Below are 24740 nucleotides of genomic sequence, written 5' to 3' on the forward strand. Positions count from 1 at the left end.
GGGGTGAAATAAAAGACAAGTGAAGGACAAATGCACCGAAGTGAGGGAGCAAGAACGACGAAACCTGTGCAAATTTGACCCGAGTGAACGAGGGCGAGTGACGAGTGCACGTAGAAAGAGAAGTGAGACGAACCCGGACGGGTTCCCTCCGGACTACATTTCCCATAGTGCTTCAGGAGTTAGCGGAACCTATGGCCGGAGCCCGAGTCCAGAGCTGCGGTACGAGTTTTGTGAGAGTTTGTAAAGCTGCGGGTGGGCTCGGGGTTGTTACTGAGCTGTTGTGTTTGTTTGTGTCGATGTTTGTCGGTGTTTGCGGGGCTGCGCGGCTGTGGAGGCGGTGTTGGTGCGGGTTTCAGGCCGTTTAGAGGGAGTTAGTCTGGGGCGGGTCTTTAGTTCCGCTCCGCCATCTCAGCGCGGAACGGGCAACAAACGTTAAACCTGCCCCAGTTTCTCCAAAAACACCCAAAAATAACCACTAACACCCCCGGGTCCACACAGAAGCCTCCGCTCACCCGGTCCCGCTGTGCGTGTGTTTCAGGTCTCTGAGCTGAGAGAGACAGACGGAGAAAGACAGAAAGACAGACGGAGGGTCCTGGGGAGTTTCTGCTGAAGGTGAGTTCACTAAACGCCACTGAGCTCTGCACGGGTTCGGCGCTCGGGGCCCGGGGCCTCGCCGCGCTCCGTCAGCTACTTGTAGAGGGCCCGAACCCGGCTCCGCTCTCGGTAAAGTAACTTCCGCCTAGAGCCCGGTCCCGTCTCTCCGGCGCGCACACAGCTCACCCGGTGCTCAGGAGTTTTAAAGTAGAGCTGTGTGATACACTGATTTACTTTGCTTTTGTTTATACATAGAGCTTTGTGTCTAAGATAGTTTTCTTTGTTTTTTTTAAGGTGGAACCGTGTGGCCAAGTCTAGTTTCTGTGTTTTTACGTGGTTTTATTCAGATTTCTGTCTTTTTTTTAAAGTGGAACTTTGTATCACAGTTTTTTTTCTTCTGTGTTTTTGATGTTGTTTAAGAAGTGGAACTGTGTGTGCCGTTCTGTTTTCTGGATGTTTAAGGTGGACTTGTGAATGTCTTGTCCTCTACGATGAAGAGGATTGAGAGGTCGCATGGGCGAATACTGTTTTCTTATGAACTCTACAACCTTTTGCAGTTAATTTAATTATTTTTTAAAGAGACCTAATGAAAAAGTCTCCCTTGTTCAATGTATTAAAGTGTGAATCTGGAGCCCCCCAACCCACACACTGGCTCTGCTCTCCTTCTGACATATAGAATTGAGTTTCAGCCTGAGTCTGTCCAATCATAGCACTCGACCTGCCTTTATGTGAGCACAGATTTAGACAGAGGGGCCGAGATTAGACGGAGCCCGGTAGGGACTGAGCCTATTGGATGACTCACAGTTTGGGATTAAGTTCCCCACCTAACTCTGAGCTCCTGATTAGTGGGATACCCCTCAGATGTTTTGTTGGCTGTTTGTTTGTGTTTGTTTGTTTGTTTGTTTAAGCTTGTGTGTTTGTTGTATGGTGCCCCTTGGTGGCGGAGCAGTGTAACATCGGCCTCTCAGAACAGGAAGAGCTTTAGAGTTTTTCCTTTTATAGAAAACAAACACAAAAGATCTCTCTCTTCCTGTAGTTTTTCTACACTGGTCCTTCAGATAGACACAGAGAGACAGACAGACAGAGAGAGTGGCGAGAGAGAGACAGACAGACAGAGAGAGAGAGTGGCGAGAGAGAGACAGACAGAGAGAGAGAGTGGCGAGAGAGAGACAGACAGAGAGAGAGTGGCGAGAGAGAGACAGACAGAGAGAGTGGCGAGAGAGAGAGACAGACAGAGAGAGTGGCGAGAGAGAGAGACAGACAGAGAGAGTGGCGAGAGAGAGAGACAGACAGAGAGAGAGTGGCGAGAGAGAGAGACAGAGAGAGAGATTGGCGAGAGAGAGAGAGAGACAGACAGAGAGAGAGAGAGTGGCGAGAGAGAGACAGACAGACAGACAGAGAGAGAGAGAGTGGCGAGAGAGAGACAGACAGACAGAGAGAGAGAGTGGCGAGAGAGAGACAGACAGAGAGAGAGAGTGGCGAGAGAGAGACAGACAGACAGAGAGAGAGAGTGGCGAGAGAGAGACAGACAGACAGAGAGAGAGAGTGGCGAGAGAGAGACAGACAGACAGAGAGAGAGAGTGGCGAGAGAGAGACAGACAGACAGAGAGAGAGAGTGGCGAGAGAGAGACAGACAGACAGAGAGAGAGAGTGGCGAGAGAGAGACAGACAGACAGAGAGAGAGAGTGGCGAGAGAGAGAGACAGAGAGAGAGTGGCGAGAGAGAGAGAGACAGAGAGAGAGAGTGGCGAGAGAGACAGAGAGAGAGTGGCGAGAGAGAGAGAGACAGAGAGAGAGAGTGGCGAGAGAGAGAGAGTGGCGAGAGAGAGAGACAGAGAGAGAGAGTGGCGAGAGAGAGACAGACAGACAGAGAGAGAGTGGCGAGAGAGAGACAGACAGACAGAGAGAGAGAGTGGTGAGAGAGAGACAGACAGAGAGAGTGGTGAGAGAGAGACAGACAGAGAGAGAGAGTGGCGAGAGAGAGACAGAGAGAGAGAGTGGCGAGAGACAGACAGACAGAGAGTGGAGAGAGAGAGACAGACAGAGAGTGGAGAGAGAGAGACAGACAGAGAGAGTGGCAAGAGACAGACAGAGAGAGTGGCGAGAGAGAGAGAGAGAGACAGAGAGAGAGAGTGGCGAGAGACAGACAGACAGAGAGTGGAGAGAGAGAGACAGACAGAGAGTGGAGAGAGAGAGACAGACAGAGAGAGTGGCGAGAGAGACAGACAGAGAGAGTGGCGAGAGAGACAGACAGAGAGAGTGGCGAGAGAGTGGCGAGAGAGAGAGACAGACAGAGAGAGTGGCGAGAGAGAGAGACAGACAGAGAGAGTGGCGAGAGAGAGAGAGACAGACAGAGAGAGTGGCGAGAGAGAGAGAGACAGACAGAGAGAGTGGCGAGAGAGAGACAGACAGACAGAGAGAGTGGCGAGAGAGAGACAGACAGACAGAGAGAGTGGCGAGAGAGAGACAGACAGACAGAGTGGCGAGAGAGACAGAGAGTGGTCAGACGGGCAGAGTGGTGAGAGACAGACAGACGGGCAGAGTGGTGAGAGACTGACAGACATAGTGGTGACAGACACAGACAGAGAGTGGTGAGAGACGGACAGACGGGCAGGGAGGTGAGAGACGGACAGACGGGCAGGGAGGTGAGAGACGGACAGACGGGCAGGGAGGTGAGAGACGGACAGACGGGCAGGGGGGTGAGAGACGGACAGACGGGCAGGGGGGTGAGAGACAGACAGACGGGCAGGGGTGTGAGAATGAGACAGGTGTGTATGAGAGAGACAGACAAGTGAGAGAGAGACAGGTGTATGTGAGAGACATTTGAGAGAGAGAGGTGGGTTGTGTGAGAGACAGGTGTGTTTAAGAGAGAGAGAGAGACAGACAGACAGAGGAGAGAGAGAGACAGGTTGTGTGTGTTTGAGAGAGAGAGAGAGAGAGAGACAGGTTAGCGAGCTGTGCTGATGTTAGCTCAGACCCAGCGCTGCTCAGAGGAACAGGAAATGCTTCTGTTATCCAGAGGCCAATCAGATACAGACAGGAAGTGACTGATGGGAAATGGATGCTCAGTGTCTGATCTCAGTTAAATTTAATGTTTCTATATTGTCCCCACTTTGTTCCCCCACTGTCACCCACATTACCCACTCTCTGCACCCCCCCCCCTTTCATTCCTCAGTGGTCAGGACCCCAATGGCAGTGTCTTCCCACAGCGCCCCCTCCCTGTACACACCCACAACACAGACCCTCATCAGTTTCATAACTCTCCATGTTTTTATCTACCACAGTTTACTCTTGTACTCCACAGCCCCAGTGAGTGTGTGCGTGAGTGTGTGTAGGACCTGTTTGTAAAGCAGAGGGTTGTAATGTTGGACGAGTTAAGACTTGATGCGCCAACCCCATGAGAAATCTTCACTAGAGTGTGTGGACACTGCTGGAGTGTGTGTGAGTGTGAATCGTGTGTGTATAATGTTTAGTTTGTATGTGTAGTGTGTGTGTGTGTGTGTCGCCCTGTTGGTCTGAAATGTTGGCTCGTCTCTGATAATAAATGGCAGAGGATTCGTTAATCGCCGTGTTCCTGACTAAGGGGCGGCTCTGTGGCGGTTTGGGGGATGTTCTGACGTCCTGGGGATGGTGAGATAGTGGAATCTGGTCGTGGTGATGGGAGTCAATCTCAGTGTGTGGTGTTCAGTAAAGTCCTGTTAATAACCTGATCCTGATCTTGTTTAAAATTCTGAATCCTCAGGAACCTCTCCCTCCGCAGTGAGTGCTTAACCTTCTTCAGGGAGCAGCCAATCATAGGGAAAGGGGGTGTTGAGAGGTGGGGATTATTCTTTAGACATGCCCCCTTTCAGCTTATTAAAAAGTGGAAAGATGTCCCGTGTCTGTAATCCGAAGATGACCTGCTCCTATGAGTTTGTTAACTTAGCGCTATCATTCCGTTGGAAAGGATATATATATATATATATATATATATATATATATATATATATCTCCTAATTACAGTTAGCACTCCTATATCCTTTCTCAAGGAATGATAGCACTAAGCTAACGAACTCATAGGAGCAGGTCATTTTTTTTGTGTGTGTGTAACATTACTCCAGTTCTGTTTCTGTAGCCTTGGGGCGGGGTGTGTATGTGGAATGAAGGTACATGTGTGAACTCGTCTGTGTGTGTGTGTGTGTGTGTGTGTGTGTGTGTGTGTGTGTGTAGGACCGAGCTCAAACGCTGAACACACTCCGTTAGTGCTGGGACACAGGGCTGCACACGGTCCGGTCGGTGTCCGACGGGTGAGCGGTCTCCACAGAGACATACATTCACTCTTTCACTCCTTCACTCTTTCCTCTTCTCCAGTCTTTACTCTGTTTCTCTGGACTCTGCTGTGTGAGCTTTAGCTGGATCTGTTTCTCAGACTGAGATCAAACCTTCCTCTGAAATCCAGTTCAGTCTCAGTTTAGACTTAGTCTCAATCTGCTTGGAGAGACCACACAACTGAGAGAGCGTCCGATTCCAAACCTGGATTTTAGTGTATGTCCGGACTTTGTATTTCCCTTTAAAGATGAAAGATGTGTGTTGAAGGTGGGCGGAGCTTGGTGGGGTAAGGTGAGTGTTTGTGTTGGTGAGAGACGTGTCTCTACAGTCCTCCATCGCTCAGGAGGAGCACAAGCTTTATCACGTCTCCACTGCAAAGGGTTCATACATAAAGGGACTGTGTTACTTTCTTCAGTGTGTGTGTGTGTGTGTGTGTATTATATACTGTTTGTGTCTCCCTGCAGGTGTGTAAGTATTATATACTGTTTGTGTCTCCCCTGCAGGTGTGTGTGTGTATGTATGTATTATATACTGTTTGTGTCTCCACTGCAGGTGTGAGTGTGTATGTGTTTGTGTTATATATTGTTTGTCTCTCCCCTGCAGGTGTGTGTGTGTTATACAGTTTGTGTCTCCCCTGCAGGTGTGTGTGTGTATTTATGTATGTATGTATGTATTATATACTGTTTGTGTCTCCGCTGCAGGTGTGTGTGTGTGTGTGTTATATATTGTTTTGTTTCTCCCCTGCAGAGGTAGGTGTGTGTGTGTGTTTTATACTGTTTGTGTCTCCCTGCAGGTGTGTGTGTGTGTGTGTATTATATACTGTTTGTGTCTCCCCTGCAGGTGTGTGTGAAGCTCCGTGTGTGTGTGAGTGTGTGTGTCATGTCTGATAACGGAGAGCTGGAGGACAAGCCCCCCGCCCCCCCAGTCAGGATGAGCAGCACAGGAAGTAAAGACGGGCTTCCGACCAATCACAGCTCAAAGCCCCTCCCCTCCGTCCCAGAGGAGAAGAAACCCTCGCGCAACAAAATCATCTCCATCTTCTCGGCCGAGAAAGGTACCAAACCCTGCCTAAGCTGGGCATCAAACTCCCTCTGCTGAGCACTACACTCCCCCACCTCTGCAGTGAGAGACACTGTGTTCAACAACATCTCATCTCGTCTCATCTCTTTCCCTCTCGCTCTCTCTCTTTCTCAGGAGGAAGAAAAAAGGATAAAGATAAAGAAAGACCAGAGATTTCTCCTCCTTCAGATTTTGAACACACCATTCATGTGGGCTTTGACGCTGTAACAGGAGAATTCACTGTGAGGGACTTAACTGGTTTTATTATAATTTATTAAACCAATGAGGTGTTTCATGTTTACAGGGGTTTATCTGTTTCTGTGATATTCTGATAATGCGTTTGTTTGTTTGTTTGTTTGTTTAGGGAATGCCAGAGCAGTGGGCTCGCCTCCTGCAGACCTCCAACATCACCAAATCTGAGCAGAAGAAAAATCCTCAAGCCGTTCTTGACGTTCTCAAATTCTACGACTCCACAGGAAACGGCAAACAGAAATACCTCAGCTTTACAGGTACACACACACACACACACACACACACACACATCCCTGTATATACCTATGTTGTAATGAGTCAACTTTGTTCAGATAAAGATGCCCCCCCAGCAAAGAAAGGCTTGGAGCCGTCCCCCCCGAGTGGAAAGGACTTGGACGATTTTGATGACGATGATGCACCCCCCCCAGTGGTGGCTCCACGCCCAGAACACACCAAGTCTGTGAGTACACGCCCATCTCCTCCAACGCCCGAGTGCACGCCAGTGTTCTCCTTCGAGCGTGTTGAGCTGATGAACAGAGGTTAGCGTTCTCCTTCGAACGTGTCGAGTCGGATGACCAGAGGTTAGTGTTCTCCTCCGAGCATGTTGAGCTGATGAACAGAGGTTAGTGTTCTCCTTCGAGCGTGTTGAGCTGATGAACAGAGGTTAGTGTTCTCCTCCGAGCATGTTGAGGCTGATGGACAGAGGTTAGTGTTGTCTTCCTAGCGTGTCGACTCTGATGAACAGAGGTTACTGTTCTCCTCCGAGCGTGTTGAGCTGATGAACAGAGGTTAGTGATCTCCTCCGAGCATGTTGAGGCTGATGAACAGAGGTTAGTGTTCTCCACTGAGCGTGTTGAGCTGATGAACAGAGGTTAGTGTTCTCCTCTGAGCGTGTTGAGCTGATGAACAGAGGTTAGTGTTCTCCTCTGAGCGTGTTGAGGCTGATGAACAGAGGTTAGTGTTCTCCACTGAGCGTGTTGAGGCTCGTGAACAGAGGTTAGTGTTCTCCTCCAAGCGTGTTGAGCTGATGAACAGAGGTTAGTGTTCTCCTTCGAGCGTGTTGAGCTGATGAACAGAGGTTAGTGTTCTCCTTCGAGCGTGTTGAGCTGATGAACAGAGGTTAGTGTTCTCCTTCGAGCGTGTTGAGCTGATGAACAGAGGTAAGTGTTCTCCTTCGAGCGTGTTGAGCTGATGAACAGAGGTTAGTGTTCTCCTTCGAGCGTGTTGAGCTCATGAACAGAGGTTAGTGTTCTCCTCCGAGCGTGTTGAGCTGATGAACAGAGGTTACTGTTCTCCTCCGAGCGTGTTGAGCTGATGAACAGAGGTTAGTGTTCTCCTCCGAGCGTGTTGAGCTGATGAACAGAGGTTAGTGTTCTCCTCCGAGCGTGTTGAGCTGATGAACAGAGGTTAGTGTTCTCCTCCGAGCGTGTTGAGGCTGATGAACAGAGGTTAGTGTTCTCCTCCGAGCGTGTTGAGCTGATGAACAGAGGTTAGTGTTCTCCACTGAGCGTGTTGAGGCTGATGAACAGAGGTTAGTGTTCTCCTCCGAGCGTGTTGACTCTGATGAACAGAGGTTGCTGTTCTCCTCCGAGCGTGATGAGGCTCGTGAACAGAGGTTAGTGTTCTCCTCCGAGCGTGTTGAGCTGATGAACAGAGGTTAGTGTTCTCCTTCGAGCGTGTTGAGCTGATGAACAGAGGTTAGTGTTCTCCTCCGAGCGTGTCGACTCTGATGAACAGAGGTTAGTGTTCTCCTTTGAGCGTGTTGAAGCTGATGTAAAACATATCTATGTAACAAATCTGTATTATGTAAAACATATTTAATCTAGTGGATCCTGATCTGTTCAAATTGGAGACATCTCGGATCGGATCAGAACAAACCCAGACGGTGGTGGGGTCCCCCTCACGTTCATTGTTCTGGTTGTTGTTGTTTATGTTGTGATTGTTGTTGTTTACTGTTGTGCTGCAGGTTCTGACCCGTCCATCAATGATCGACCCACTGCCCCCCCCAGTGGCCGGCGCAGACTCGGACGCGTCCAGAGGCGGAGATCGACAGAAAAAAGGAAAAGGAAAGATGAGTGACGAGGAAATCATGGAGAAACTCAGTATGGCTCTCTTTCTAAATACAGGACATTATCTAGAACGGGTTCTAGAACACTGATCCGAGTGGAAGTGGGTTTTGTTTTAATTCTGCTTTTGTTTTCAGGAACAATAGTGAGCATTGGAGACCCCAAGAAGAAATACACACGATATGAAAAAATCGGACAGGGGTGAGTGTGAGAGTGTGTGTAGGAGTGTTTGCTGGGCGCAGGGCAGAATCCCAGTCTTTAAAATGCAGACGAAAGGAAGGGGTGGGGCTTTATGGGGGAGGCATGAAAGGGGTGGGGCTGTGTAGTTGAAGGGGGTGGGGAATGGGTGGTTTAGGTGGAGGGGTGAGGCTTGTGTGGGAGCTGTGGTGTGTTTACGCTGGTGTTTATTTCTTTGCAGAGCATCTGGAACAGTCTTCACCGCCATCGACGTCGCCACGGGACAGGAGGTGAGTGCTCGGGGAATACGGGGGCCCAGAGGGTCAAAACACACAGGCTTTTAGGGAAAAAAACACAACATTACTGTTTTCTGATAATGTTTTTGTCGTGTGAGTGTGTAGGTGGCCATAAAGCAGATTAATCTGCAGAAGCAGCCAAAGAAGGAGCTGATCATTAATGAGATCCTGGTGATGAAGGAGCTGAAAAACCCCAACATCGTCAACTTCCTGGACAGGTCACTACCCCCCCCACACACACCACACCCCCCAGATTAGGTTCAGAACCTGTTCTGTCTTGGTGGTAAAGGTCTAAATGTGAACTGTGTGTGTGTGTGTGTGTAGTTTCCTGGTGGGTGAGGAGTTGTTTGTAGTGATGGAGTATTTAGCCGGAGGGTCTCTGACTGACGTGGTGACCGAGACGTGTATGGATGAGGCTCAGATCGCTGCTGTGTGCAGAGAGGTACTTTTAACACACTTTAGAACCTCATGTGGTTCGGTTACAGTTGCTCAGGTTCTAGATAGTGGGAGAAGTTGTGCTAGAGTACAGTACATTAAAATTAAAACGAGAAAGAGAATAAATACAACAGATAGTAAGCATTACCTTCTGCCCACTGGAGGTGTGATGCTGCTCCCTTTGTTTCCATGGTAACTGAACCTTCCCTCTCTGTCCTGGCTCTTCCCCCTCAGTGTCTGCAGGCTCTGGAGTTCCTCCATGCGAACCAGGTGATCCACCGGGACATCAAGAGCGACAACGTCCTGCTGGGGATGGACGGATCCGTCAAACTCAGTCAGTTTGATTTGACCTTTCTCTGTTTCTCTTTACATTGCTTTATGTATTTATTTACACCGGAGCGTTACTCTGCGGCGACCATGGGGCCTCGCAGCTGATTGCATGTGAATAATGCAGCTGTGTGTGTTCGATGAGTTCTTTGCAGCTGACTGTTGTTTTGGTTCTCTGCTGCAGCGGATTTCGGGTTTTGCGCTCAGATCACCCCGGAGCAGAGTAAACGCAGCACCATGGTTGGCACCCCGTACTGGATGGCTCCGGAAGTGGTCACTCGGAAAGCCTATGGCCCCAAAGTTGACATCTGGTCTTTGGGCATCATGGCCATCGAGATGGTGGAGGGAGAACCGCCGTATCTCAATGAGAACCCTCTCAGAGTGAGAATACACCCTTTAAAACCTTCACATGGTGGAAATGTTCAGAATCTCTATAACCCTTTACAGAGTTCTTCACCCTCAGATCTTTGGGTTCTGTAGGGAGCTTTGTGGTTCCTCTGTGGAACTGTGTTTAGAAGACTAGTTGCACTGATGAACTGTTTCGTTTCTGCAGGCACTGTACCTCATCGCCACCAACGGAACCCCAGAGCTGCAGAACCCAGAGAAATTGTCCCCGATTTTCCGAGACTTTCTGAACCGCTGCCTGGAGATGGACGTGGAGAAGAGAGGTAGTGGAAAGGAGCTCCTGCAGGTGAGGGCCCACTTCGAACAATCAAACCCTCAGAGCTCATGGCAGGAGAACCATGTAGAGTAGCATAGAACTCAGTGTAACACTAGAACTTGAACAGAAAATGAGTACAAGTAGTTTCAGTTGTCTAGAAAAGTTGAGTGAAATGTAGATGGGTGTTAAGTTTTAGCTTGTGCACCGTTCCCTCTGTGTGCTGTTGAGACGAGCTGTGGTCTGAGAATGATGATGGAGGGGGGTGGTGTGTGTGTGAGAACGAGTGTTCTGATCGTTTGTGTGTTCTGATTGTGTTCAGCACCCGTTCCTGAAGCTGGCGAAGCCCCTTTCCAGTCTCACCCCTCTGATTCTCGCCGCCAAAGAGGCCATGAAGTGCAGCCGCTAGCCTCTAGCTGCAGAAACAACCCTCTGTGGACATGCCCTGCTGTGGACACGCCTCTTCCTGCTGCCTCACCACTGCGAACACAAACCCCTTCACTGAACAAAGTCGGGATCAGTGTCGTCAGAGTCTCTGTCCCCAGCGGCTCGCTGCACAATCATCACCCCCCACGACACCCCACCCAACACTCCAACAACCCTGCCACCCCATTAACACCTTTATATTACCCCCTTAATCAGTTCCCCCTGGAAACTCCTCTGAAACCCTCACCAATTCCAACTGCCCCAAAATGCCACCCTCAGCCTTCAACCAAACCCCGCCCCATCAAAAACCCCAAATATACCCCTGAAAACCTGCCCCGATCCTCTTAGTCCACATCCCTAACTTACCCCACACAGTCTACACCCCAAACTGTGTCAAACCTAAAGCACCGCCCACGCTCCGAACTCCACCCAACCCCCCCCAATGCTCTGCCACCAAAGCTCACTCCAAGCCCCGCCCCCAATGTGAGACTCTGTCCCCCAACTCCATCTCCACGATCTGCAGCGGATCCTTTACACTTCCCTTTTGTTTGTTTTTTAATCACAGGTTTTCACTGTTGCCTTGGTTGCATCAAACTGCCCCAACGTTCAGACCACCAGCAACAGCCCCCCACCTGCCCCATAACCCACCCTCACCCCAAATCTCATATCGACCCCCGAACTCTGAAAAAGACCGTCACTCGTGCCTCCACATGTCTGCCTTATCCCTCTCCCCGGATGCCGTGAGGGAAAGCGACTGCTGTCTGAAAACGACACCAACTCTTTCTGCCTTTCATTAAAATTGTGTTTTTGTTTTAGAGAAGCGACTAAGTTTAAAGTTATTAAAGTGTTTAGAGGGAGCAGAGGGCGGAGCGGCCATCTGTGACCAGCTCTTTTATATCTGTGTTTTTACTCTTTTATATTTGAACTAATGGTTTGACGGGAATCTGCCACAGGTTCAGGATCCTCCTCAGAACCAACCGGCTGCTTCCTGTCTGTGAAATTTAACTTGTTCTACAAGTGAAACTACATTTCAATGAAAAGACATTCCACATCTGTCAGCATTATCCCTTCCCCCCACGACCCCCACCCACCCCCCTTGCCAAGAAGTACACCTGTGTTTTTAAACCATGAAACTCATTTCTGTAAATTATTAAAGTAGACTTGGTTCAGACTCGGAGTGTGATGTGTTTTCTTTGTCTTTACCCCCTCTGCCCACCCCCTAATGTTTGTTCCCTCATGTCTTTACCCCCCCCACCCACCGAGGCTGTATCTTACTAGGGTCCTTTATACAGTCTGCATCGTCCCTCAGATCTGTTCCCTCCTCAAGCCTGTATCCTCCCTAGAGTCTTTATCCCCCCACCCACCAAGTCTGTATTCTAGAGTTCCCAGAGTCTTTGCCTCCCCACACTGTACCCTCCCCGAGTCTCCTTTCCCCCAGGGTCTTTACTTCCCAACACTCTACCTCTCCCTGAGTCCCCTCCCCCCCCGATTCTTTACCTCCCCACACTCTACCCTTCTAGTCTCCCTTCCCCTGAGTCTTTACCTCCCCATGCTCTACCTTCCGAGTCTCCCTTCCCCCCCTCGAGTCTTTACCTCCCCATTCTCTACCTTCCTGGAGTCTCCCCTACCCCCCAAGTCTTTATCTCCCCACACTCGACCCTGCCAGTGTCTCCCCCTGAGTCTTTACCTTCCCACACTGTACCCTCCCAGATTCTCGTCGTGATCTGAATTTGTTTGGGGAGAATCAGAATTGAGTGTAACGGTGTTGAGTGACTGTAGATGTCGATAAAACATTTGTAACCTCTTCCTTTGTTTTGTGTTTCTTTAAAATGATGTGTGTTTCCTGGTGCGCTGTCGGCTACAGAGCTGTGTTTCACACTTCCTCTTCCCGAAGTTCCTCTTTAAATTTTACGTTAACGACACACGGAGGGGTCCAGGTCGGACCACCTCCCCGCGAGGTCGCCACTGAGGCGGTCAGAGCCAAGAACCGAGCGACCGAAACGGGCTGAGACCAGTGTGCGGTTCGGACCGCATTCTCCTGCTGCTGCTCGGAGGGAAGTTCCAAAGAAAAAGAAGAACTGCATGAACCCAGAGCCTCATTGTTTCAGCGACGGCTGTTTGAGAAGTTTCAAAACTTCCTGTTTTTGCACCTGACTTCAGTGAAGGGCAAACAGAGCGTTGAAGGACAGGAAGAATCTTCTCGAGCTACAAAACAAACGGCTTGAACGAGCAGGACCTACAACACAACCTGCAGGACGAGGCCAACCTGCAATACCAAAAGAAATCCAGTTCTGCTGCTATTCTGGACTCTTGTTCCAGTTGGGTTTTGGGGTCCAGTTCTGACCTTTTTAAGATGATTTAAAAAGCCTGGAGTGTATGGGGTTAGTGCAGATTAATTCAGTAGAACTGCAGTAGAACTATCAAGGTGCTGGACACTCCTGAGCCGTGTGGGTTCTCTGAGAACGGTGTTGTGTGATAGTGTGGAGTAGGTTCCTGTGGTTGTCTGAGATGGGGGACACTGTAGAGAAGAGTTCTGATGTGCCTGATCCCACGGTGCTGGGGAATCTGATGGAGGGAAGGCTGGAGGACGGCAGTGTGGACTTCCAGGACTTGGGACTAGCTCAGCGTCTCCAGGACGGACTGCAGAGTCTCCGGCAGAACGCCATCCTCACCGATGTCACGCTCCGTGTCCAGGGGCGACCCTTCCCCTGCCACAGAGCCCTGCTTGCCACCGTCAGCTCCTACTTCAGGTGAGAGAGACACATCACACACACTTTCATAGCTTGTGACCACAACACTGATGCAGACTGGGATTTGAGTCCCAGCTCAGGCAAGAACCATGCGCTGAACATGCGAAAGTCTTTGGAACTCACCCCGTGTCTGTAATGTTAGTAAATGGCAGGTCTCTGGATATGAAAGTGTGATAATCGTGTGCTGTGTACTGTTCCTCTCTGAGCAACAGAGTCAGACTCCCAGCTTCTCCAAGTTCTCTGGTCTGAGATCTCTCCTCTCGGTCCTGGCTGTGTTTACAGAGCAATGTTCTGCAGTGATCTGAGAGAGAAACATGAGGAGTGTGTCGATATTAAAGGCATTGATGCAGAGATTATGGACATCCTGCTGAACTACACCTACACCAGCAATGTCCACATCACCAAGGACAACGTTCAGAGAACCCTGGAGGCCGCCAGCCTCTTCCAGGTGAGGAACAGCTCTCCAGCACTGATCATTACGATTATTGTTATTGTTATTATTTAAATATTATTACTATTATTTATTGTAATCATGTGTTACTCCAGTTTCCCCGGGTGGTGGATGTGTGCGAGGCGTTCTTGATGGAGGAACTCCACCCAGAGAACTGTGTGGGGGTTCTGCGAATGGCAGAGGTTTTGGGTCTGAAGGCACTGAGGCAGGGGGCGGAGTCTTACCTTGTGCAGAACTTTGGGCAGGTGTGTGAGGGGGCGGAGCTTGGAGACCTGGCAGGGGAGGAGCTGATAGAGGTTCTGCAGAGGGATGAGTTGGATGTGGCCAAAGAGGAACAGGTTCTAGAAGCAGTTCTGCACTGGGTGAGGGCAAACGGAGAAGAGGGTGTGGCTATGATGCCCCGCCTCTTGGAACATGTCCGTCTGCCCCTGCTGGACCCTGCCTTCTTCCTGGAAAAGGTGGAGGGGGACGAGCTGATCCGGAACTGCCCCGAGGTTTTCCCCCTGCTGCAGGAAACGCGCACCTACCACCTCACGGGGAGCGAGGTCAGAGGTCAACACACACACAAACACACACACTGTAAACACACATGGTATGTACACACACTCTATATACACATTATATACACACAATACACACAAACACATTATATAAGCACGTTATACACACATATATACACACACAAACCCTTAATGGTGTGGGTTTATAATGGATTAATGGTGTGTAATTGAATAACGTTGTGTATGTGATTGATTAATGGTGTGTGTGTGTGTGTGTTTGATTAACAGTATGTGTGTGTAATTGATTAAAGGTATGTGTGTGGTTGTTTAAAGGTGTGTGTAATTAATTGTGTGTGTATTTGTTTAAATGTGCGTGATTAACAGTGTGTGTGTGTGTAATTGATTAAAGGTGTGTGGGTGTATGTGTGTGTGATTGATTAATGGTGTGTGTGTTTGGTTAACTGTGTTTGTGTGTGTGTGTGTTTGTTTGATTAATAAGTGTGTGTGTGTGTTTGATTAAAGGTGATCTCTGAACGAACGAAGCCAAGGCTACAGCACTGCCTGTCTGAAGTCTTTATGATAATAGGAGGATGTACTAAAGATGAAAGGTTTGTTGCCGAGGTAACATGCCTTGATCCCCTTCGCCGCAGTCGCCTGGAGGTTGCAAAGCTGCCAATCACAGAGATGGAGGCGGAGTCTGACAACAAGAAGTGGGTGGAGTTTGCCTGTGTCACATTTCGTAACGAAGTTTACCTCTCAGGTGAGTGCACACACACACATGCGTGCACACACACTCTCCTCTGTTGCTATGGTAACAGTGTGGTGTGCGTGCAGGTGGTAAGGAGACCCAACACGACGTATGGAAGTACAACGCATCTCTGAACAAATGGCTCCAGATCGAGTTCCTGAACACGGGGCGGTGGAGACACAAGATGGCGGCGGCGGGGGGGAAGGTGTTCGTAATTGGGGGCTTTGATGGGGCTCAGAGACTCAGCAGCGTAGAGGAGTATGACCCCTTCCACAACAGCTGGACAGAGGTGAGGGCACATCTGTCTGCGCTCTGCACAGGATTCATGGCCATCAAAGAAACCCCAGCGATGATCTGGTTCTCACTGTGTGTGTGTTGTTAGACTACTCCTCTGATGCTGAGTGTGAGCTCTTTCTCGGCGGTAAGCTACAGAAAGAGTATCTATGTGATCGGCGGCGGCCCGAATGGAAAACTGGCCACGAGCAGCCTGCAGGAGTTTGATTTAGATGGACGCTGCTGGACGCTGAGAACTCCGATGCCGGTGGAGGCAAAGTGCACCAACGCTGTGACCTTCAGGGACGCCATCTACGTCGTCGGTCAGTTTAATCTCTTCTCATCATCTCTTCTGTTATGTAGAACATCCGACCCCTGCTGGAGTTCACTCCTACTGGAGCTACCTGTGCTCAGAGGAGAACACTAACTGCTAATTCCATCCCCACTCCCCTGGTGCATTAATGGGCTCTGTTTCTCCCTCTCTCTGTAGGTGGCGCTATGAGGGCTCTGTTCAGTTACAGTCCCACGGGGGATGAGTGGACGCTGGTGACAGAATTGAGCGGGGAGCGGGCGAGCTGTGGCATCGCGGCGTGTTGTAATAAACTCTTTATAACAGGGGGCAGGGATGAGAAGAATGAGGTGATCGCAACGGTTCTGTGCTGGGACCCGGAGACGCGCCGCCTCACAGAGGAGTGTGTTCTTCCCCGAGGAGTGTCCCACCACAGCAGCGTCACACTCCGCAAATCATACACACACATCCGCCGCATCAGCACATCCGGGCACAGCTAACACACACACACACATACTCCTCAAACACAACATTTTTATGAGGTTCTCCAGTTTTAGCTTAGAGGATTTGAAGGTTCTCCATAAGACTCTGACCGCGACTCTGACCCGGATGTTCTCTGTGGTCAGTGACCCGTCTCCTGTGGTCAGTGTTGATGTGAATGTGCTGATTTTAAAAGGAAGGTTTTGTCTCTATATCGTGGCCTCCAAGTTCAGCTCTGAACAACATTCTCTGAATTATAAACATGCTCCAGAACCGCAAACTCTTACTCCCTGTGGGAGGTGTGGGGTGTATTGAAGGGAGGAATTTAACGTGTGTGTGTCTGGGAAGGGGGTATTAGTGTACGTGTGTCACATTCTGTGGGTTTATAGTGATAACCTGGAAGAAAAATACAGTAGGAATACAGTTTAAATTTCTCTCTCTCCCACACACACACAGAGTTAAATCAGTTTGTCTTTAACCTGGACACTATTTACCTTTGCCTGTTTGAAACTGGACGAGCTTCTGGACACTTAGAATTTCAGAAAATTGTTCTCAAACACAATTCTCCACATTAAATAAATAAAGGGAGATCTTGTATAATTTTCTAAAACTGTGTTTTTTTTCTTCAGATACTTTTTATGGTTTACTCAAAATTCCTGTTGATTTAACTCCAGAGTAAAGTCTGCTCTGAGACTGTTTGGGCTCCAGGACTCAGTCTCAGATTTCACGGTGGTTTATGATTTTCTATTGTCTCCATGGGAATCTCTTTGAGTCGATGCTTAAACTCAGACTTCTCTCAAACAACGTCATTATTTTCTGAAGTTATTTTCAAAGGATTCAAGTAAAATGTTTTTAATTGTAAAAGATCCACACAGCCCTGTGAAGGACTGGCGTCCCCTCCAGGGTGTATTCCCGCCTTGCGCCCGATGATTCCAGGTAGGCTCTGGACCCCCCGCGACCCTAAATTGGATAAGCGGTTACAGATAATGGATGGATGGATGGAAGATCCACACATCCCTGTCTGCATTCAGAATAAACTTAATTTCTTCAGAAATAAAACTGCTGGAATAACGCTGCTGTTGGGATGCAAGTTCCTGTCAGACTTTACTGGTTTGGGTGGGATTTCCTGGGTGGACGCTGAAGGGAGGGGCTTTATTTGTGGCTCAGTGTAAGTCTGACTCCTTCCACACCTTCAGTAATTTGACTTAAATTACAGCGTCTAAAAATACTCAGCGTTTAATAATAGTGTGGACAGTGACCTCACTCTTTAATCACAGAATTACTGAAGAATATTAAGTTTTACTGCAGACACCCTGATTACATCACTCCCACTGTGCAGATAAAGGGAGGATGATGAAGGAATAAAGGAAGGGGAGAGATTTCTGTTCCTCTGACCCTTTCTTCTCACCAATGAACAACGGACTCTTTTGAGCGTCCAGTTTCTCTGGTTCTGGTTGTAAGGAGAGTGTGTGTGTGTGTACTGGTTCTGGTTGTAAAGAGAGTGTGTGTACTGGTTCTGAGGAGAGAACACTGTGGGGAAAATGTCATTAATGCTTTTCATTGTCCATGTCATTTCTCTGAAATTCTCTGTAAACTGAGAAATTGAGAACAAAAAATTATTTTAATCAGCCGCTGAGGATCCACTGAGTCACATCCGGACAGAGCTGGGCCTGCAGAAGCCGATCAGGTCAGTGTTTCTTAAATACCAGACGTAATTCACAGCTGAAATAAAATTTAAAAATACATAATTTTAATAACAAAAGTAGGTTTATGTCAGAATAATTTGGTTTTAGCGTCTGCCCTTCTCCAGAATTACAAAATTATTGGATTATACTTTAAAATCCATCTTAAGTAAACTCACCTGCCTCCAAACTGAATATTGAGAAGATTATTGTCTCTTCATATTAAAAATTACGAGTAAAAAAAAAAAACGTTCTTTATTTGCTTTGATTAGCACAAAAGCCACTAGCCCCTGCTAAGCTAGCTTTAGGGTTAGGCTAACCCTCTCCAGGACAGTAACAGAGTCACAGTGGATCAGTGTTACTTCATTAACAATAATATATGACAAATATTTGTGGATGATATTATTTCTTTCACAAAGAAACGCACTAAATAAAAATCTGAAAAACTGACACAATGTTTTGCATTTGTATTTATTTGTAAAGTCAGTCTCGAACTGAAAATGTATTTGTAAATTGTTGACTCTGCGTTTGTGGATCAAGTCACTCACATGTTTTCTGTGACGTGCATTTGTTCATTTCCTCTCGCGGAATTTTGGATTTTGAGACTTTCCTCTCCTTTCGCATTTCACCCGCTCCATACGCCTCAGCCTGATCCACAAATGTGGCCAGCAGGCGAACAAGCCACCGCTAGGTGACACTGTTGTTTCCCCCAGTGTTTCAGGACTGACCTGTTGCTCTCAGGGCCGCAGCAAAACAACCCCCAGTTAGCCACTGTTGCGCGAGGAACGCTAATGACTGGAGGCTTGGAATCATTTACGAATTAAACATTTCTCTGAACTCAAACACAGTAATTTTCTGAGAAATCTGAAGCAGATCTGTGTGAAACCGAGGACGGTGTTGTGAAAGTTTGTGGCTCACCGTAAATCAGAAATGATTTATTATCTTATTTATTTGTGAGCTCGAAGGAAACACTGAAATCTGGAAACACTTAAGAAGCTCTATTTAATTTCCTGATTAAATTAACAATTTCAGTGGAGAAAGTGTCCTTCGCTCAGAAATATGTTTATTTTTTACTCTGTTTAATCCTCCAGAGAAAAGAGCCTTAAACAGAACTGTTATAGTCCACCATTATAGTGTGATTACTTCACCCTCTCTCACTGAACACAACTCTCTCTCTCTCTCTCTCTCTATCTCACTGTCACTGAACACAACTCTCTCTCTCTCTCTCTCTCTCTCTCTCTCTCTCTCTCTCTCTCTCTCTCTCTCTCTCTCCCTCTCTCCCTCTCTCTCTGTCTGTAACTCAGAGTTTGTGTCTCTGAGACTCAGTGGAGGACAGTGAGGAACAGCAGCTGGATGTCAGACTGAGTTTTACCTGAAGAACCTAGTACCTACCTGGAACCGAGCATGGCCCTGACACTCTTCCTGTGTCTGCTGCTGTTGCCCCCTGCGCTGGACGCCTTGGAACATGAATACGGAGATTATCCAGAGTCTTACTACAACCAGATCTCAGATGGAGAACAGCAGGAAGGTACAGGTACACACTCCTTACACACACACACTCACTCACACTCCTCACACAAACACTCTTTACACACACACACTCTCACTACACACAGACTCTCTTCTTACACACATTCTCACTACACACACACTCTCTTTACACATGCTCTTTTTACACACACGCGCCTTACACATACTCTTTTTACATATAATCTCCTTACACATACTCTTTTTACACACACACTCCTTACACACACTCTCACTAGACACACTCTTCCTACAAACACTCTCCCTACACACACTCTGCCTACACATTTCTGCACACACCCCCACACACTCCTACACACACTCCTTCACACACTTCTGCACCAACTCCCACACACACAGCGCACAACCCTGAGTGTCTGATGTATAGAGCTATGACGGCTGTGTTTCCTCTGTGTGAACAGGAGAGCCCAGCGTTCCGTGTGGGAGTCGCGATCAGTCCCGCTGGGATAAACTCTTCACGTCTCTGGAGGACTCACACATGAGGCAGAACATGATCCTGGAATCTGGTGAGACGATGGTTAGGAACTTCAGAGAGGAGATCAGGAGCACAACCTGCCACTGTTCTGACCCTCAGGAATCCTGCAGGTCATTGGTTCAACAGCTGGAGCTCAAGCTGGGCACAGCTGTGGATCAGATGAAGAAGACGGCTGATTGGCTGCAGGTCCAGTGTAGCTCTGCCCTCCAGCAGCTGGAGAACTTCACAGAACTGCTGAGCCTCACCATTCAACTGGAAAAACTACAAGACGTTCGCATAGAGAACCTACAAAATTTTACTGGGCTGCAGAATGCTCACCTGGAGAACCTGCAGAACCTCAGTGGACTGCAGTATGTTGTTCTGGAGAACCTGCAGAACCTCACTGCTCTACAAAACACTTGGCTGGAGAACCTGCAAAACGTTGCTAAACTTCAGGAAACACGTCTGGAGAAGTTGGAGAGCAGACACTTGGGCCAGGTGAGGGTGATGAAGAGTGGACAGGACGTGGTGGAGGACAGTTACCTGGGCGAGGTGAGGCTGATGAAGAGTGGAGTGGATGGAGCGAAGGTGGAGGACGGTTACCCAGGCAGGTTGAGAGTGATGAAGAGTGGACAGGACACGGTGGAGGACAGTTACCTGGGCCAGGTGAGGGTGATGAAGAGTGGACAGAACGCGGTGGAGGACGTAGGGACGTTGGCGCGTGTCCTGATGTCCACGGCAGCAGATCTTCGGAAAGTTCAGAAACAGCTGACCCTGCTTCAGAGAGCCGCCGCCCACAGATACCTGCCCTCAGGTAAACACCTGCACCTGTGTTCCACCTGAGGACACTGCCTTTTCTCCCCCACAGTCCCAGTCTCCAGCTAACACACACTTCAGCTTTACAGAGTCAGCGTTCTCCTCAATCACTCAAATTTACACTGTTAGTGTTCTCCTCCGAGCGTGTTGCGCTTATTTTGGCTCAGAAAATCTTTGTCTCTCTTTGTGTATCTCTCGTTCTCTCTTTGTGTCTCTCTCTGTCTCTTTCCGTGTGTCTCTCTGTCTCTGTTGCAGGTTGTGAGATGGCTCTTTTGTTTCCGATGCGTTCAAAGCACAGTTTTGCTGAGACGTCTCTGTCCCGGTCTCTCTCTCTGGACGCTGTGTCTGTGTGTTTGTGGGCGAGGGCGACTGAGGCTCTGGACAGGACGGTTCTGTTTTCCTACAGCAGTACAGATAACCCTCGGGAGCTGCAGCTTCTGCTGAACGGAAACACGCTGGTGTTCCGAGTGGGAGGAGAACCCGCAGTTCTCAGGGCCCCAGGGGCTGGTACTGAGGGCCAGTGGAGGCACTTCTGTGGCATATGGAGCTCTGAGGGGGGTGTGGCCTCACTGTGGGTTGGGGGCCACAGGGTTTGTGCTTCCTCTGGAATCTTGCAAGACCACCTCCTGCCCACTAGGGGCACCATTCTTCTTGGACATGAGAGGAGCTCCTCTGGAAAATATCGGGACATGGACGCTGCGGTGGCCTTCACTGGAAAACTCACAGCTGTCAACATGTGGAGCCGCCCACTGCAGCAGCACGAGATCCAGAAACTGGCCAATCAGGATGCGTCCTGTGACCAGCGGGGAGACCTGATTGGCTGGGGAGTTACTGAGATTATTCCACATGGGGGAGCTCAGTACATCAACTGATATTCCAACGCACGCCAAACACTCTACAGGACACACAGAACACACACACTGTACAGGACACACACACTCCACAGGACACACAGGACAAACACACACTCTATAGGACACACACACTCTACCGGACACACACACAGTCCATAGAGGACACATTTCACACAGAGGACACAGTTGTGCCCATGTTACCCACAGCAGCCTACAGCAGTTAAGCTCTAACTATTCACACTTAGGTCATAAGGAGTCTTTTACCTGGTGAACACTGCACAGTACAGAGGAACCAATCAGAGCAAAGCTCATTTACATAGAACAGAGGCAGAGAGTGATGACAGTTTTACCAGCTGTTTTTTCCCCAGAGAATTCATATAATAATAATAATAAAAATAATAATAATAATTACTATTATTATTATTATTATTATAATCCCATGGCATGCTGGTCTCAGTCACTGTTCTGAAAACTGCAGTGAAACTGGGATCTGGACCATGATTCTGAACCAGAAAATTTCACCAGGAGGAGGAAAAACAAGTCGACTTCCCCGGGTCATGGGAATATTATATTTATGTTTTATTTACTGTTCACTGCGAGTGTAAAGTTTGGAAATAAACCTGACTGAGTCTGATCTGAGAGTGAGAGTGATTTGAGAGTCTGATCTGAGAGTGAGTTTCTGATCTTAAAGTGAGAGTCTGATCTGAGAGTGAGTTTCTGATCTTAAAGTGAGAGTCTGATCTGAGAGTGAACAGAGATTGAGAGTCTGATCAGAGAGTGAGTGAAAGAGTGTGGGTCTGATCTGAGAATGAGTTTAATTACATCTGACCACTGCAGTTTGGTGATCTCTTTCAGGTCCTGTAAGTCTCTGTAACTGTTTTATTAAAATATTTAAATGTTCCTCTCAAGTCTGAACTCCTCCATGTATGTACACGTGTGCTAATGAGTGTATATGGGTATGTATGTTGTATGGGTATGTGTTTGTGTGTATATGAGTGTCTATTTGTTTGTGCACGTGTATTAATGAGTGTATATGAGTGTGTATTTGTGAGTGTTTATGAGTGTATATGGGGGCGTATGTGTTTGTGCGTATGAGTGTGTATTTGTGTGTGTACATGTGTGCTAATGAGTGTATATGGGGGCGTATGTGTTTGTGCGTATGAGTGTGTATTTGTGTGTGTACATGTGTGCTAATGAGTGTATATGGGGTTGTATGTGTTTGTTTGTGTTGGGGGTAAATATCTGTGTTAAAAATGTTATGTATTTTGTGAAGAATAAAAGCTAAAACATAGAGCTACATTTGAACAAATACAGCATTAAACACAGCTGGACCTTCACAGCGCTGACGGCCAGCAAAATGCTGCATTATTCACCCCCAACCCCCCCACCCCCACAGTCACATACACGACCAGGCATGCGGAAAAGTGTGTGCGTGTGTGTGTGTGTGTGTGTGTGTGTGTTTCTCCTCTTATCCACTGGGCGCCAGTAAAGTGCTTAAAGTTGTTTCTTGTCGAAACTGACTCCCATTCTCAGTGTTTACGGTAAATGCTTCTCACCAGGTTTTGTCTTAAACTAAACATAAACAGGTCTTCTCCTGCTGTGTTGGTCTGGTGGTCAATAAGGGTCTTATGTTGCTAAAAATGGTACAGCTATTTATTAATTCGTTCATTCTTTCATATTTTGTAACAACTGAATCCTGTTCAGTGTGTTAGTGGGTTCAGGGCTTTTCTGAAATCTCAGTTCATCACAGGACATCACACACTCACCCAGTCACTTGCACACCCACCCAGTCACTCATACACCCACCCAGTCACTCATACACTCACCCAGTCACTCATACACCCACCCAGTCACTCATACACTCACCCAGTCACTCATACACCCACCCAGTCACTCATACACTCACCCAGTCACTCATACACTCACCCAGTCACTCATACACCCACCCAGTCACTCATACACTCACCCAGTCACTCATACACTCACCCAGTCACTCATACACTCACCCAGTCACTCATACACCCACCCAGTCACTCATACACTCACCCAGTCACTCATACACTCACCCAGTCACTCATACACCCACCCAGTCACTCATACACTCACCCAGTCACTCATACACTCACCCAGTCACTCATACACTCACCCAGTCACTCTTACATTCACCAAGTCACTCTTACACTCACCCAGTCACTCTGACACTCACCCAGTCACTCATACACCGGCCCAGTCACTTGCACACTCACCCAGTCACTCACACACTCACTCATACTCTCAGATTCAGATTCAATTTATTTGTCACATACAAAGTTATACGAGTACAACATTGCAGCGAAATGATGTTCCGCCTGTCCACTCACCCAAACAGGGGTTAGGTGTGCGCAACAGACGCGACGTCCATTCATCCATGGCATTCATCCATGGCATATCCAGCCTGCGTCGTTCCATCAGGGCAGGTGGGCTCCCCCGTGCCCAAGCTTCTCCTTGAGTAAATGGTGTCAATAGCGTTGAGTGACCAGTTAAACAATTCCATCTCTAATTTTAATTCGAAGAGTGGTGTTAAGAGAGACTCCGAGGGTAGACAACACAAAACCAGAGAAGCCAAGCAGGAAAGATAAGGAGCGGAGAGGGAGAAAAATGCGACCACCTCCGACGAGAGCAAGAGAGAAAAGCCTGTAAGTTGCACACTCACCCAGTCACCCAGTCACTCACACACTCACACACTTGTGGACAGTGTCTCACACACACACACCACAAACAGTGACCCAAGGACATGATCCCACACAGGTCCCCGAGACCCTGCCCTAAGTTTGACACTACTTTGGTTCCTTCATTCTCTAATGGATTTTTTTTCGTGTAAAAACTGTTGTAGTTTTCAGATTTTGGATGTTGCTCTGGCCATTGCTTCTGTTCCAAACCATGCCCAGGTCAATCTGCGCTGCTAAAGGCAGCAGAATTTTCACTGCCATTGGATCAAGGGCTGAGACCATGATTTTTGCTCTGTTGACAAATACTACAAAAGGGCAGAACCCCAGACTGGAACATTATAGTGAATGTCACAGTTTAGGTCCCAGTTCTAATTTAAACTACAGAATATTCTGGGTGTTTGAGAATGTCCTTGTATGTTCGGATGGATAGAGGCAAATTTTTAAATTGGTGCTGAAAAAACACGTACAGTAATCCCTCGCTATTTGCGGTTCATCTTTCGCGGATTCGCTACTTTGCGGGATTTTTTATCCGTTTATCGCAGATATTGAGGGAGAATCTAGGAAAACCGTGAAAGATGAATAGCCAAAAT

The 24740-nt window shown here is 48.2% G+C and overlaps 3 protein-coding genes across 7 annotated transcripts; all 3 read left to right on the forward strand.

Moving 5' to 3' along the window:
* Positions 1-140: 140 nt before the first annotated feature.
* Positions 141-11753, forward strand: pak2a (p21 protein (Cdc42/Rac)-activated kinase 2a). 4 transcript variants are annotated; one of them, XM_066680923.1, is made up of 16 exons: positions 159-219; positions 539-612; positions 4803-4879; positions 5742-5955; positions 6096-6202; positions 6325-6469; positions 6545-6672; positions 8179-8314; positions 8416-8479; positions 8697-8745; positions 8857-8969; positions 9076-9193; positions 9421-9520; positions 9698-9894; positions 10067-10204; positions 10494-11752. In XM_066680923.1, exons 4-16 carry the CDS (start codon positions 5781-5783, stop codon positions 10578-10580), a joined length of 1557 nt encoding a protein of 518 aa, XP_066537020.1. In that variant the 5' UTR covers positions 159-219; positions 539-612; positions 4803-4879; positions 5742-5780; the 3' UTR covers positions 10581-11752. The 4 variants fall into 4 exon arrangements, with proteins under 4 accessions (XP_066537018.1, XP_066537020.1, XP_066537019.1 ...); XM_066680922.1 differs by adding an exon at positions 4336-4410 and having other exon boundaries at positions 162-219; positions 6325-6672; positions 10494-11753; XM_066680920.1 differs by having other exon boundaries at positions 162-219; positions 6325-6672; positions 10494-11753.
* A 796-nt stretch (positions 11754-12549) lies between these two features.
* Positions 12550-16670, forward strand: klhl6 (kelch-like family member 6). The gene is made up of 7 exons (XM_066681583.1): positions 12550-13347; positions 13630-13795; positions 13894-14343; positions 14821-15058; positions 15133-15335; positions 15429-15642; positions 15810-16670. The coding sequence occupies exons 1-7, from the start codon at positions 13106-13108 to the stop codon at positions 16106-16108; spliced, it is 1812 nt and encodes a 603-aa protein (XP_066537680.1). The 5' UTR covers positions 12550-13105; the 3' UTR covers positions 16109-16670.
* Positions 16671-18529: 1859 nt separating this feature from the next.
* Positions 18530-22284, forward strand: ptx3b (pentraxin 3, long b). 2 transcript variants are annotated; one of them, XM_066681859.1, is made up of 4 exons: positions 18530-18689; positions 19075-19298; positions 19720-20586; positions 20844-22284. In XM_066681859.1, exons 2-4 carry the CDS (start codon positions 19175-19177, stop codon positions 21458-21460), a joined length of 1608 nt encoding a protein of 535 aa, XP_066537956.1. In that variant the 5' UTR covers positions 18530-18689; positions 19075-19174; the 3' UTR covers positions 21461-22284. The 2 variants fall into 2 exon arrangements, with proteins under 2 accessions (XP_066537956.1, XP_066537954.1); XM_066681857.1 differs by having other exon boundaries at positions 18530-18675.
* The last annotated feature ends 2456 nt before the right edge of the window (positions 22285-24740 follow it).

Source organism: Hoplias malabaricus, chromosome 9 (genome assembly GCF_029633855.1).
Source record: "Hoplias malabaricus isolate fHopMal1 chromosome 9, fHopMal1.hap1, whole genome shotgun sequence".
Classification (NCBI taxonomy): Eukaryota; Metazoa; Chordata; class Actinopteri; order Characiformes; family Erythrinidae; genus Hoplias; species Hoplias malabaricus.